At 42.1% G+C, this 13,971-nt stretch overlaps 2 protein-coding genes across 2 annotated transcripts in view; one reads left to right on the top strand and one right to left on the bottom strand.

The window, feature by feature from the left end:
- Positions 1–1,254: 1,254 nt before the first annotated feature.
- On the top strand, positions 1,255–6,469 carry ANKS4B (ankyrin repeat and sterile alpha motif domain containing 4B). Its single transcript, XM_008928007.2, has 2 exons — positions 1,255–1,543; positions 4,783–6,469. The coding sequence occupies exons 1-2, from the start codon at positions 1,380–1,382 to the stop codon at positions 5,855–5,857; spliced, it is 1,239 nt and encodes a 412-aa protein (XP_008926255.1). The 5' UTR covers positions 1,255–1,379; the 3' UTR covers positions 5,858–6,469.
- Positions 6,470–7,088: 619 nt separating this feature from the next.
- LOC103761504 (ketimine reductase mu-crystallin) overlaps positions 7,089–13,971 on the bottom strand; it is a 10,220-nt gene continuing 3,337 nt past the window's right edge. Inside the window, exons 4-8 of the mRNA XM_018067361.2 lie at positions 12,886–12,987; positions 12,170–12,353; positions 10,758–10,879; positions 9,923–10,007; positions 7,089–9,247 (exon numbers count right to left, since the gene is read on the bottom strand). Of these exons, the coding sequence (XP_017922850.2) occupies positions 9,183–9,247; positions 9,923–10,007; positions 10,758–10,879; positions 12,170–12,353; positions 12,886–12,987 (558 nt within the window). The 3' untranslated portion in view covers positions 7,089–9,182. The remainder of the gene's footprint in view (positions 9,248–9,922; positions 10,008–10,757; positions 10,880–12,169; positions 12,354–12,885; positions 12,988–13,971) is intronic.

Genomic DNA, 13,971 nt, shown 5'->3' with positions numbered 1-13,971 from the left:
TAATTAGGAGAGAAAGCCCAGTTGGAGAGGTCTCTGGTGCATTACATGGGTGCCATTATGGGATGCAAATGAGGTGGCAGAACTCCATTCAGGGGTTGCACCAACTCCAAGCAAGGATTTGGTTTGTGTCGCTACTGGTTCTCTAATGGGAGCACAACAAGCAACAAAACCCCACTGCTAATTGCTGAGGGCAGAGTCTCTGAGATCCAGGTTAATTCAGTGAGTCACAGAAAACAGCTTGGCAAAAAATAACATTTATCTGGCAGCTGTTTGTGAATGTGGCCAGAATAACCCTCAGCCTGCAGCACCACATGAAGCTGCAGGTAGAATCTTAGTGACTTCTCTGCTGCTGTTTGAAAACTGACCTTTTATGTGACTTGCTCTTAGTAATTGTTTTAAACCTAAAAATCAGAATTATGGTCTAATTCTGTAAGTTTCTACTTGTCACTGAAATCAGGGGAAATGATTTCTAAAGCAAGAAGTGCTCACATGTGATGGGAACTGGACGCATTTATTCCCAGGCAAGGACCACAGTGCCCAGGAAGGGGCAATGGGTGCAGGCCAATCATGTTACCATTTCTTGAATTCCCTGTGCTATCCTAAGGAAATCCTGCACATTTTTTTGCATCTGAACCAGAGCTTACAATACTTGTGAGATGAGTCTTATGTTTGCCAAATTCCTGAAGATGCCCTGATGAAATGCCATTTACAGGGCTGTGGTTTTGCCAGCTGTGACTCGCAGACCTGCTGGGGGGTTTATCCAAACACCACCCTGTTCCTGACAGGTCTGTTTTCATCCCCACACCAGTCTGTGTGCACAAAATGGCTTCATGGAAGTGCCTGGTTTGGCAGGGCAGTAGCTTGTTTTCAAATGCAGCATCCCAGTAAAAGATGGGTTACAAAAGACTTCACCAATATGGGTAACTGCTCATGCATTTCATCCCATGGAACTCAGGGATACTTTATTACTTAGGGTGAAACCTGGTTACACTGACATTCACAGCCTTTTGAATGCTTTTTGAAATTTTTGAAGGTTTTTTTGAAGTTCAAGGTCTTTTTGCAGTTTTCCCAGAACAAGTCAGGCAAAGACACAGAGAAGATGAAGGAATCCCCTCTATGTTTAAGTAGTCAAATGTGCAACCAACTGTAAACGGCAGAGGAGCCTCCCAGGAAATGAAAGCATTCCCTGCACCACGGCCTCGCTCCCTGTGCAGAGCTCCAGAGAAGCTGCCTGCAAGGATGAACTTTGCCTCCCCATTCTCCTCCTCACAGGGACCTCTCCACTTGTAATCATTAATGAACCATCCCTGTAATGGAGGAGTGACTGTACAGTCTGGATATCGCTCAGAGCTGCCTTGGGAAACCAGAAGCTGCTGAAAATGTCGAGCAGGTATCACAAAGCAGCGGCCGATGGCAACTTGGACCTCTTGAAAGAAGCCACTAGGAAAGACCTCAACACTTCAGACGAAGATGGGATGACACCCACCCTTCTGGCAGCTTACCATGGGTATCTGGAGGCTCTGGAAATCATATGCCGGAGGGGGTAAGTCAACCGGCCTCCATTGCTTAAAGCTTGTGGCTCAAAACTGTAATGAGTGCTCGTGTTTCTAATGCCCCAATGAGCTCAGACCCTGAAAAATCAGGCTGAAAATCACAGTAATTTCTTTCAATGCATTGCCAAGAATTGTTCCTTCGTTTACAGTGGTTTAGGTCCAAAGCCTGTGAGGGGTGGTCTGTCGGTGAAGTCACATCAGCATCAGTGGGACCACATTGTGTATGGAGCCTGCAGGGAGTGGGACCTGGGTGGGACCTTGACTCACTGTAGTGGAGGAGAAGGTGGCCTTTTGATGATGTCTTTGAGACAGGCCTTACAGAGAAATGCATTGTTTGAAACATTTTGAGCAAAAAAGATCTCCCATTTGCTTCCAAAGTGCAGTCAGTAGACACTTGTGAAGATTTAATGCTGTCCAGAGGCAAGTCACAACTGAGAGTTTTGAAACAGTAACATCTAAGATGGCTATTTCTCTGCTTTTTGTAGTATTAACAACTGCCATTGTGCTAAAGCTGAAAACACTATTTTTTCAGAGGCTGTGATAGGATCCTTGTAAACCAGAAAAAAAAAAAGAAAAGAAAAAAAGAAAGAAGGTTTTCTACAGGTTTATTTTCTGATAGTAATATTGCTGTATCACTTAAATGTCCTACATGATTGAAATGTCCTACTGAAATGGTAGTTACCTCCCCACCATCCGTATTCTCTTTCTCTGAGCCCACCTTTTAAGCTGTGATTCTATATTAATATCTAATAAAAGAAAATATGCTCTTGTGTAGAGATACAATTAATGAAATGTTCTTTCTGGGCTGAGATGAAGATTAAGTTGACCTGTATTTCCATTGATAATAGTTTAAAGAAAATTGGAGGGAAAAGTTGAATGACTGTTTGGAGGTATTTGAGTTTTATTAAAAATGAAGTTGAAAAAAATGTTTTTTCCTAGATTTGCTTTATAGCTCACTGAGCTCAGGTGTGGCTGTAGTATCACAATAAAAAAGACCTTTGGACTGTGTGGTTATTGCTGTGTCCTCAGGAGAAGCAAAAATAGATTGACAGTTTTTCAACTTCTATAATTAAGGCAGCTCCAGGGAAATACCTAGTCAATAAGGTTTGTCCCTGAACACATACAAGACTAGCTAAGGAATATATAAGAAAAATAATTTCTAACTCTTTTTCTTGGTAAAGGAGCACTTTGGGACAGTTTTACACTCAAAGTCTTCAAATATATGCATTCACCTCTACTTTAATCTAAGATTTTTTGGCATGATCAGTGTTTGTCAGAGATATGGCTGTAGCCTCACTGGTTTTCTTGAGAGAAGCTGAATTTTGGAAGACTTACAATCTGTTCTCCAGTCAGTTAATGTTTTCTTGTGAGAAAGTATTTCAATTATTTTTAACAAATTCGTCATTTCCTTGAAGAGGTTTCCTGACAAAAGCTCTGAGGTACAGGGTGGGTTTCTTTAGAGTGGTTGCAGATTTTAGGACTCTCAAGCTTGCAACACATTCAGCCCTTGGAAAGTGTGGCAATACTAACAATAAACCCCTTTCATCTTGAAATAATTTGTCTTCTCAGGCATCAGGAGACATTTTCTCTACTTGTCTTGCAGGTACATGAATAAAAGCAAGACCACGTAGCAGAATCTGCTCTCTTTTGAGTGAGCCTTTTTCTTGGGAAAGCAGGGAAAGGAGGAGCATCAGAACCCAAAGTAGATGTCAAATCTTATCCGAAGTCCCACTGAGCTGGGAGCAGCCATTCTAGTTTGTCAATTGTTTGAGACTCAAAGGCTGGCAGGTTCCACAGGGAAAAGAGGCCACAAACAGCTATGAAGGGACCTGGGGGAGGCCGGATGACCCAGCGCTTCCAAGGCTCAGGATAATGCAGGCTGTTTGCTAATGTGGGAATTCAGGAATCCGGCATGTTTGGCCACAGTCAGGCAGTTCCCCAGGGCAGAGCCACAAAAGCAGAAATATGTACACATGGTTTGCATATGTCTGAGTGGAGAAACTTTGATCCTCGGCTGCCACCTCCTTGCGGCAGCGCCTGCGCTCCCGCGGCCACTCTCACCCGCTGTTCCACGGGGAACCCTGACCTTGCTCCTGCCTGGGGCACTTCAGGCTGAAGGACATGTTCAGATTTGGCCCTCAACAAAGCTGGTAGTGCTTTTCTTCAGGGAGACTCAAAGCCAGAGATCAGGGCCTGAAGGACGTGTTGCGACAGGACATGCCACTTCTTTGATAGTACAGCTGCCGTGGCACCAACCTCCAAGGCTTGAAATGCTTGAATTCCCAAGAGTAGAAATTCTCCTTGTAAATTTGGTCCCTGGCTCTGAAGTTGTTAAAGATTTTGGGCTGCTGTGGCTGCCTTGGTTTTTGGTCACAAGAGGCCACAAGCTCTGTTCTGAACATTGCTAGTGTTGATCCTGCCAAATGTGTACCGAAATATTCAAGCTGACTCTTGTCTGCAGGCAGCAGTTCAGTGTGAAGTCAGTGCAAGAGTTAAAAATAAAGCAATACTTTTCACTGGTTTTAAATTCAATTGAAAAATGTGGCATTTTATTTTCAAATGAGCTTCTGCTTTTCAAACCCCCATGAGCAAAAGCAGCTAAAGGAGAACAAAAGAGATAAAGAAAAACAATGGCATCTGTCTGGGTTTAAACTAATAGCAATAGAGACAAATGTGTAACCAGGGCTTTACTCTTAGTCATTTACCTATTACTTACCCCAAAAGTTACTGCATGTACTCATTAAATATGTATCACTGTGGTCAGTGAGGAAACCTCCTAATACTGTCCCTGCATTTCACATGCAAAACAGAAGAGTCACCAAAACCCCTTTAAAATATTCCATGCAAAAGCTATTGAAACAGTTTTGCCAATAATTCCAATGAGAGTAAGTCAAAGTCAAAGCCTGAGCCCACTTTGAGCTGCCAGACCCCGGGATGACAAAGGAATTGCCCTGGCTCTGTTATGGGGGATGTATGAGCAGTCACACCCAGCCCTGTGAGCTCCTTTAATTCCCAGACAGGCAGCATTTAGAGCTTGTGCCACACACGCAGCTCAGGGCTTGTGTAAGTGGGTGCAGCCCCGTTCCAGTGGCTGGAGCCAAGCTGACCCATTGTCACTGGGCTGTTTTCCTCAGAGCAGAGCAGAGCTGAATGTTTGGTGTCTGTTCAATCCCACTGCAGTGCTGTGTGTGGGAACACCCAGCTCACTGTGTGCTGTTTTCCTTCTCAGAGGAGACCCGGACAAGTGTGACATCTGGGGGAACACGCCTCTCCACCACGCTGCCTGCAATGGCCACCTCCACTGTGTCTCTTTTTTGATCAACTTTGGTGCCAACATCTTTGCTCTGGACAATGACCTCCGCACTCCCCTGGAGGTGGCTGCCAGCAGGGACCGCAAGGAGTGCGTCCAGATCCTGGACAAAGCCGCCATCGAGCAGATCATGATGAACCCCAAGAAGGCTGAGAAACAAAAAGCACAGGCCCAGAGGAACGTTGAGAAACAAATCAAGGAGTGTGAGAAGCGCCAAGAGAAACACCAGCATGAGATGAACCGGAATTATATGAAAGAAAAGGCTGGCACAGTGACTTCTTCCAGAGGAACGCACTCCAGAGTAAAGCTGCCCGGTCTATTTGCTTCGAATACCACAGGTACTTTTTCCAAAAACCTGAAAGATACCTTGAAACTGAAGGCAAAAAAGATAGCTGGCAGCACAAGAAGCCAGGAAACACAAAGAAATGACCAAGAGGATGATACAGGTCAGAGAAATGTGATGCATTTGTTTGATGAGAAAGAGGAGGAGGAGTTACTGAACGACCCTGATGAGAAAAACGTTGCTGATAGTGACAGTCAGCTCTCCATTTTTCAGCGGCCGGGTCTCGGCAAGATTGTGTTTGGAAGGAATTTGGCTGCAGATGTAAATCCTGGAACTGTGTCTTCCGAGAAAGAAGGTGTCAGCTTTACAATGTCCAGGGAGCTCTTTCAGTATGAAAATGCTGAGAATGGCAGGGAAGGTGATGCTGAAAATGGTGCTGATATCCCTTGGAATGAGGAAGAAGTCATTTGGGATGACGAGGAAGCAGAGAACACACCCCTTGAAGTGTTTCTGGCATCACAGATGCTGGATGAGTTTCTTCCAGTCTTCATGAGGGAAAAAATTGATTTAGATGCCCTGATGCTATGTTCAGATGAAGATCTACAGAGCATTCAGATGGAGCTTGGGCCAAGAAAGAAAGTCCTGAATGCTGTGAATAAAAGAAAACAGGCACTCAAGAACCCTGGAAAAACTGTAGATACTTGCTTATAAATTATCACCCCTGTTGCTGTAACCTGCACACTGATTCTCTTTACAAAGAGCATGCAATTCCTTTCAGATGTCTGCTAAAGCAAAGGGCAGAGAGGTTACCAATTGCTTTAGAAAGTACAGCAGGGACAAAGATTTTTCTCTCTGCATAGATGGCTGTGGTGAACAGGATATTAATTAAGCACATTCTGTCAAAAAGAAAGAATGTGAAGGCAAAAACCCAAAAAGCTTTTTCTCCCTGAACTGTTTATGAGGTTTGGATTTCTTTTGGTCCAGATAATTTAAAATATCAATGAAGGCAAGCCATGCTACATTCCTTTATAAAGCCCTTCCTTTTTTCTCCAAAACCACAATGCAAAGACCATTCTCAGAGCTTGAGAGCTTTGAGTTTTCTCCATTCACTTCTGTTCTGATCACTACAAACCACTCTTCCTAGTACTGATGATATGTTAGAAATAGCATCTGAACCTTGATTTCAGCTGTGGTTTATTGACAGTAATCACCTCTGAATGAATGTAAATAAGATTAATTTGCAGCAAGTTTCATATTTTTGACTAGTAAAGTTTTTACTACTGTACTGATAATAATTTAAAAATACATGAAGTATCTTGCAAAGAGATGTTCAGTCTGGGTTGTATTTTCTTTTCTCATCTCATTAGGCTGGATCCAATTGCCACAACTCATCACATCCTAAATGTCATCAAGACTGCAATACTTTTAACTACAAGAAGCTGAGGTTTAATTATCAACATTTTGGATCTGTTTTGGTGTATCCTCAGCTTGGCTCCTATAGGCTGCATTTACCATGCAAAGTCCCAGAAATGAGGATTCATCTCACACACCGTTTCTTGTGGGTTGTTGTCAGACTTAGCCTGAGAACTGTGTATAACACACACACAGAGCTCATGAAAAGAAAATGAGACTGTGCTGCTGTGGAAGCTCCTGTTCTTCACCATCTGTCTGCAGGCATTCACAGCAGGGTTCCCCTCATCTCTCTCTCAGACGTGTTCTTTTTGGAAGCCAGCACTAGCAGATATAAATTAATCACTCCTGTTCAGTTTTGTGACTCTAATAAGGTGTTTGTGGCAGCTCTGGCTAAGATCACATTTATTGAGAAAGCAGTCACTGCAACAACTTTAATACTTTTCTTGTCTTAAAAAAAAACCAAAAAAACACTAAAACCAGAAAAGTAACAGACAACAAAATGAAGATGAAGAAAAATGGTAGTGTCTATTTATTTTTAATATAAATGCAAGTTACACAATTTCTTGATCCTCTAATTTGTAAGAGAAGGAAACATGGAAACTGATGCTATTCTTTCCCCTCAAAAAACTTAAGGATGGCATCCAAGCAATTCCCATATAACTGAACCGATTCCTCTTCATGACATCAGAGGTACAACACTGAACCAGGCTCCCAGAACCTCCCATTGCCAATGAAAGCTGAGAACACTGTGGGTTTTCAGAACCAGCTCTTTGGACTGGCTCAATCTACTTTTTAAAGTGCATAGTCTGTAGCAGAGTACGTGTGAAAATAAACTTCTTCCCAAACATGGTGTTTCACTTCAAATTACAGATCTTGTGTTACACGGGCACAGGACTGGGGGAATGTTGTCATAAATAGTACATTTCCATACAGTTCCTGAATAATGCAAATTTGATGGCTTTCATGTTTGCCTCACGCTAGTGGAGTTCTCCATCACTGAAGTAACAAAACTAAGTCAACACACACACTTCTGAACACTTCAGAAATTACAAAAAGGAAACAAGACATAAAAATAGAAGGGTAATTTTGCTACAATTAAAATGCAAAAGCTTACAGAGAAATTTCTGTTGTTCTTTCTGATGTAATAAACAGGATCAATGGAGTTCAACTTCTATCCACACAAACACATCCTTTGTCCCTATTCCCTTACTGGTCTGGTACCCTTTCTATGCTACCTCTGCAAATTACAAACTGCCACTTACTACTTTTTTCCAACTAGCTTACACCAGGCTTATAATTGGGAGTATTATTTACATCACACCTGCACTGTACTCATTAGCCTCTTCTGTACTTACCTATGCACCACCAGGGGCTTTAATGCCACCTGCTTCTGAACCTCCTTCCTGTTGCTCCACTCTATTCTACTGGCATTGTTTCATCTAACTCTTCCACAGCATGAAGAAACACTTAATAGCCTGCATGAAATAATATGCAAATAGAAATAAAATTTTGCAAGGCACAGCTCTAGCCTGAGACAGGAATTTGTTTCCAGGGCAATAGCTATTTTTCAGCAGATGCTCGATCTTTTGCAAGGCAGTTGCATAACAACACAAAACTGGAACTCTTCCTTATGTCACAGGGTTCCTCTGCCAGGGAAGGATCATGAAAATTCCTGCCCCAGCTAATATTTGGGATAATAGAACAATTACTAATCGAGGCATGGCACAGCCAAACTGAAAATATTTGCCTGTACATTTGAAGTTTACCATACAGAAATGAGTTTGTGTGGTTCCAACCTTCATGAAACTTAGAACTTACAGGCACCATAGGTTAATAGCAAAATCTCCCCACAGAACACAGATAAAAGTTAAAACACATTTTAGTTCTCATATGAAAATGGCAGTATCCCACAGAGGAATGAACTAAGGGAAGTACTGAGAGGAAATCTAACAGTGTGGAGGCATAATTATGTATATAAACTCCCACTCAGACCTGTGCTCTTAAATGAAAAACCACTGGGTCTGGGGGTGGGGAAGGTGGATTGCAAGGGGTGAAAATAAAAATGGTGACTTCCAGATCCCAGTGTAAGTTGGAAGGGAAGGGATGTCCAGGAGTCAGAGCTGGGCTGTGTTCCCAGGAGACCAGAGACAAGGTTACTGTCACTGGAGAACTGAGACCCATAGCTGCATTTAAAGTACCATCACAGGCAAATATGATGCCAGAGTCCATTCTCCAAACTGATGTATTTAACCCCAGTATGAATTAACTGTCAAAAAACCACAAAATCTATGGAAAGACGGCAAAAACATAAATAATTAGGGAGGAAGGCATTGATTCCAGAATGACACCAAAATATGGAAAGATACCCTGGTTAGTATCACTGCAAACATCTAATACCTGTTGTTACAAGAGAGATACATTTATTAGCAATACTGCAGGTATCTAAGATTTGCAATTAGAAAACTTGAGAAATCAGTCAACTGCTGAATTTTTACTTTTAATTCTTGAGTGTTCTAGAAGGGCTACTTTCAGATGAGATTGGTGCCTTTCTTGTTAACAAAGGATCCAAGGAAACCAAGTGCAAACCATTCTCTTGGCCTCATTGGTGTTGTAGACTTCCCCTTTAGTTTGCAGCTGACCACGCATCATAAACAAATTTTGCTGCTACTGCATCTTCAACCGCCAGCCCTGAAAAAGAATTAAAGGCACCTTCAAACAGTTCTTCAGCTGTACCAACAACTTAGCTTCAGGAGGCAACAGAAGGACTCAGGAAATTATCTAAGTGGGCAGGAACAGCAATTATTCCCCATCCCAAACACCTGCAGTGTTACATTCAAAGCCTATGGCCATCATGGAACTCTTGGGTGTGCCCTAGGACATTCATGGAACCTAAGTAGGAATCTCATTTTCAGTGCTCACATCACCACTTGGCCCTTTCAGGATGTCATCCAGCTCAGAGAATGGCAGTTCATCCCCACTCCTGCTCTCTCCCCAAACATCAGCCCCACATCCCACTGGCACATTGTCTGTGGGTCAGACAGACCCCGTGGGTGCAGCAGCAGGGCACTGGGGCTGGACCTGGATTCAGAAATGCTGCACTCATGTCCTGAACCACTGGGAAATGGAAAATGGACTTCCTATTGTTTGCTTGCTTTCCCATCACTTTTCATTACATCAATCCTGCCAGACAAACAAATAGGGAAATCAAAAGGGAAAATGCAAATCACACCCTACTTCCTTGTGGACAGTGCGTGGCCACGGCAGCTCTGAAGATGATCAGCAGCTTTCCCACGCACGGGGGACCCCAGAAATAACAAGGCTTTGTTTCCTGTCACACTTGGACACACAAGGGGCTCTTCTTACCCAAGGATTTAAACACTGTTGTTTTCTCAGGCAGGGCTGGTTTTGTACCCTTCAGTACCTCTCCCAGCTCAGCAAAAATCTCTGCCTGTCAAAAAAATACATATTTATTCAAAATCATAATATACATAAAGAGAAAAAACCCTTTTTTTTTTTTTCCCTGAGTGACTTCAGAATAAAGAAATCGTCCAGCTCTGCATGCCAAAACTGATTCTTTTCCATGGTGAAGCAGATCAGTATTCAGGCAAATAATATAGAAACTGGACAGAAATCAGAGAAGCAGAATGGTTTCCAAAGAAAAACAGCTGGCACACTTTCCTCAGTCAGTAAGGTTTTGTTACAGTGGATAGCTTGTTACTTATCCAACAAAACACATGGGATCCCACACACATTACCATATCTAGAGCTCTGATGTTAAACTTCAAAAGTGTAAATCACATTTGCTCTGCAGAAACATTAGAAGAGAAAAAGAAAACGCCATTGAACCTAAAAGAGTCCCTGCTGTCAAATCTGTGCAGAACGCTGTCTGCTCAGCTTGTGTGGTCCATTCCCCAGAGGCCTGATGTGTCAATCACACTGAAATCTTATGGGAAGAAAGTTACAGGTTTTAATAAACAGATTTGAAGAATCGAGACAACCAAACACTGCAGGAAATGCAGGTCTTTCAAAAAACAATACATTGTTTTCATACCCAAAGACCTATGCTGAGCACCTGCTACTGTAATATGGTGCCATGTAACAGTAAATACAAAAGTTTCAGTGCAGAGCATCATCAAAACACACTCATTTTGTAGCCAATTGCCACAAAAATAAAGCCTACCATTTACAAAAGTCTTACCCCTGATAATATAACATCTCCTGATTCAGTAAGAGCAGCCTCTTTGGAATCCACAAACAGAAAGCAATTCTTCATCAGTTCATCATCCAATTCTCTCCAGTCTGGTCTGCTTGCACCAATAGCTAAGACAACAAAACTGATAAACTTGGGAGCAATGTTTAAAACAAATTCAAACCACATGTTGTTCAAAAGACGTGTGTGAAATAACAATGGACATTATTGTGGAAATGTAACATACAAAAAATCCATGTTAGCCATGGAGATGTGTTGATTGATAAGACAATGAAAAAGCATTCAATGTTTGATTTGTGAGTAGAATATCCTTGTCAGTGGACTCTGGGTAACCTTGTAACTTTATAAGCAGTACAAGTTGAACAGACTACAGGTTTTCATTTATCTGGAGAAACTGAAAACAAATCAAGGAGCTTAACTTCTTACACACAGCACCAAGATCAATATCCACTTCTTAAGGCCTCAAAAAACAAACAAGAAACCCAGCAGAAAGTAAAACAATCACACAGTTATACTGTAATCATATTTTTCTTAAGTATCCAACTGTTATGGAAAAGTAAATTGCACATTGCACAATGCCTCCTCAAACAACACAAATGCCTCAATGAAGGGTAAAAAAAAAAAGGTAAAGAAAGAAGGGAAGTCTTTGTGTCGCTTCAGTGACTCTGGACCCTAATTGATTTGGGTTGTATTTCTGGCTTCCATGCCATGACACAACACAGACAACAACTGTCAATGACAAAGGACTAAATTGAGGTTGAAAATTTGGTAGGATGCTGCTGGAATGTGGGACCATTCTTTAAATGGTTCCCTTGGAGAAGCTGCTTTTGTCTTGTTACTTTGCTATCTGGAAAGGCCACAAGGTCATCTAAACCAGGCCCACAATTAATCAAAATAAACAAAGAGGGGCATGTCCAGAGACTCCAAACAATAGTGTGGTAACATCATTACATGGCAGGCAACAACAACAACAAAAAGCACCCCCCAAACCTCACCAAAATTACAGGACAAATTATGAAGTACTTAACTCAGTTATTCCATCTTTGTAACTCAGGCAAAAAAGGAAATCAATGTGATCAGCCCAAAAAGAAACAAACAGAGAGGCTACAAAATTGGTGGAAGAAAAGATGACAACTACCAGGGAAATAGTACAATGAGCAGCAACCACTGAGGAAATAACAAGTTTGAGTGGGTCATTTAAATGGAGAGCAAGGTAAGAATAAGGGACAACATGAGGGCAAAGAGGATGCACCACCAGGGAAAAGAGTGGTCCTCACTAAAGAGGAAAAGTCAAAATAAAAAGAACATTCAGTCCAAGGACACAGAATTGCCTTTCAACAGATGTTGATGCCAAGCAATGATAATAAACACATCCTGTACACAATGAGAACACAGCCTACCATTGATGTGGGCACCTGGCTTTACCCAGGCCCCAGACAGGATGGGTTCTGCTGCCATGGTGACTGTTACAATCACATCAGCCCCAACAACGGCCTCCTGGGCAGAGGAGCAAACCCGCACGGGACCATGGACAGAGCTGGCAAACTTCTCTGCTTTCTCCTTGCTGCGATTCCATATCCTGACCTGCAAGGGGAAAAGGAAATGAAAACAGACAGAGGAGCTTGGAGAATTTCTCCTTGCTGAAACAGAATACTTGGTCTCAGTTTTTCATAGATAGTCACATGTATCCTAAAGGTTGGGCTTTTGTTTCCATTTAATGTTCTCACCACACAAATCACTAAATTCATGAGTGTCCAGCTACATTTCAGCAACTGTTTTGTCATAACAGAGTAACAGCTCCTTCTCAAATGAAAATATTTCCAATAAACACTTTTAAGCAAAAGTCACAGAAAGCTTATCAAAGTATGACAGGCAGGAACTTTGGAGAGCCAGCCTTGGTGTTGTGGGAGCACTGCTCAGCAGTAGCCAAAATACTGAGGTGGTGTCAGCACCCTTCGAGCTGCCAGTGCAAAGCACAGCACTGGGAGGGCTGGGGAGAACATCAGCTCCATCCCAGCCACACCTCACACAACTTCATTGCCTGTACTTTATTTATATTAAACCCTGAAACATAACAGAGAACAATAAATGGATCCTGTGAAGATGTGTCCATTACCTCTTTAAACGTGAAGAGTTCTGTGAGGATTTCATAATGGCTGTATGCTTGAACACCAGCTCCCAAAATGCACAGCACCTCTGCAAAAGCTGGCATTAACAACTGAATGGCATCAAAAGTAAAATAAAGAGAATATGTAAGTACAACAGCTTCACAGATATTACAAATAGATTTCAAAATGCCACAAAAACCAGCAGTATTTTTAGTCCTTTTAAATAACAAAAAAGTGTGTTTAGTCAAAAAGCTAGAATCGATTCATATCCATATAAACAGTATTCAATACTCACTGCATATTAGGGAGTTTAATGCAAAAGCTAGTATCAAAACACATCTTAGCTTAATTCCACTTTTGAAATTCTGACTCCTGAAATTCAGATGTAACAGCATGAACTAACACAATTTCTGAGGCCTCAGCACAGTCCAATATTAGCAAAATGTATTACACCCACATGACTGATTAAGTAAGTGTAAAACCATAGTGTTGATGTTCTGTGCTGGCTGAAAACAGGGCTCACAATTCCAAAAGCTCTCTGTGCTGACAGTGGCAGCTGCACAGGTAAACTGGTCTTGGTGGCCCCACCCTAAAACACCTGTTTGAATTCACTCAAGCCACACATTGTACCACAGGCACATCCAGGCTTTGCAAGAGCCATCATTCATATGCATCATTGTCAAAACAGGGATGGTTCTGAGGAACAAAGAATAAAATTCAGTTCTAGAGTTGCTTTGGGTTTTCTGGTTTCCTTCTTGCCTGTGATTCACCAGTCCTTGGCAAAGGGGAAAGCAGGGCTGCTGGAGTCCAGCCCTGAGCTTCCCGTGGGTCTTGTTTATGCATTTGCTGAGGCCACTCCTGTCTAAAAAGCTTTGGAATTGTCTAGGCTCTCAACACTTTTGCATTTTGCACTTATTCTGCTGCAAACAAATTGAAATAATCTCATTGATCCACTTTTCAGTCATAAGAGCTTGTTTGAGTGTTCCTTTCAAAGACTCTGAAGCACTGATTTCAAAGGTTCCCTGCATAAAAGCAGGGGCCTTTCAAAAGCAAGTGCCATAAGGGGGACAAGAGGACAAGCAGGAGCTAAACTC

Source organism: Manacus vitellinus, unplaced genomic scaffold (genome assembly GCF_001715985.3).
Source record: "Manacus vitellinus isolate BGI_N305 unplaced genomic scaffold, ASM171598v3 scaffold_12_pilon, whole genome shotgun sequence".
Taxonomy (NCBI): domain Eukaryota; kingdom Metazoa; phylum Chordata; class Aves; order Passeriformes; family Pipridae; genus Manacus; species Manacus vitellinus.
The sequence above is the reverse complement of the archived record's forward strand: the minus strand, read 5'-3'. Positions and strand labels throughout refer to the sequence as shown.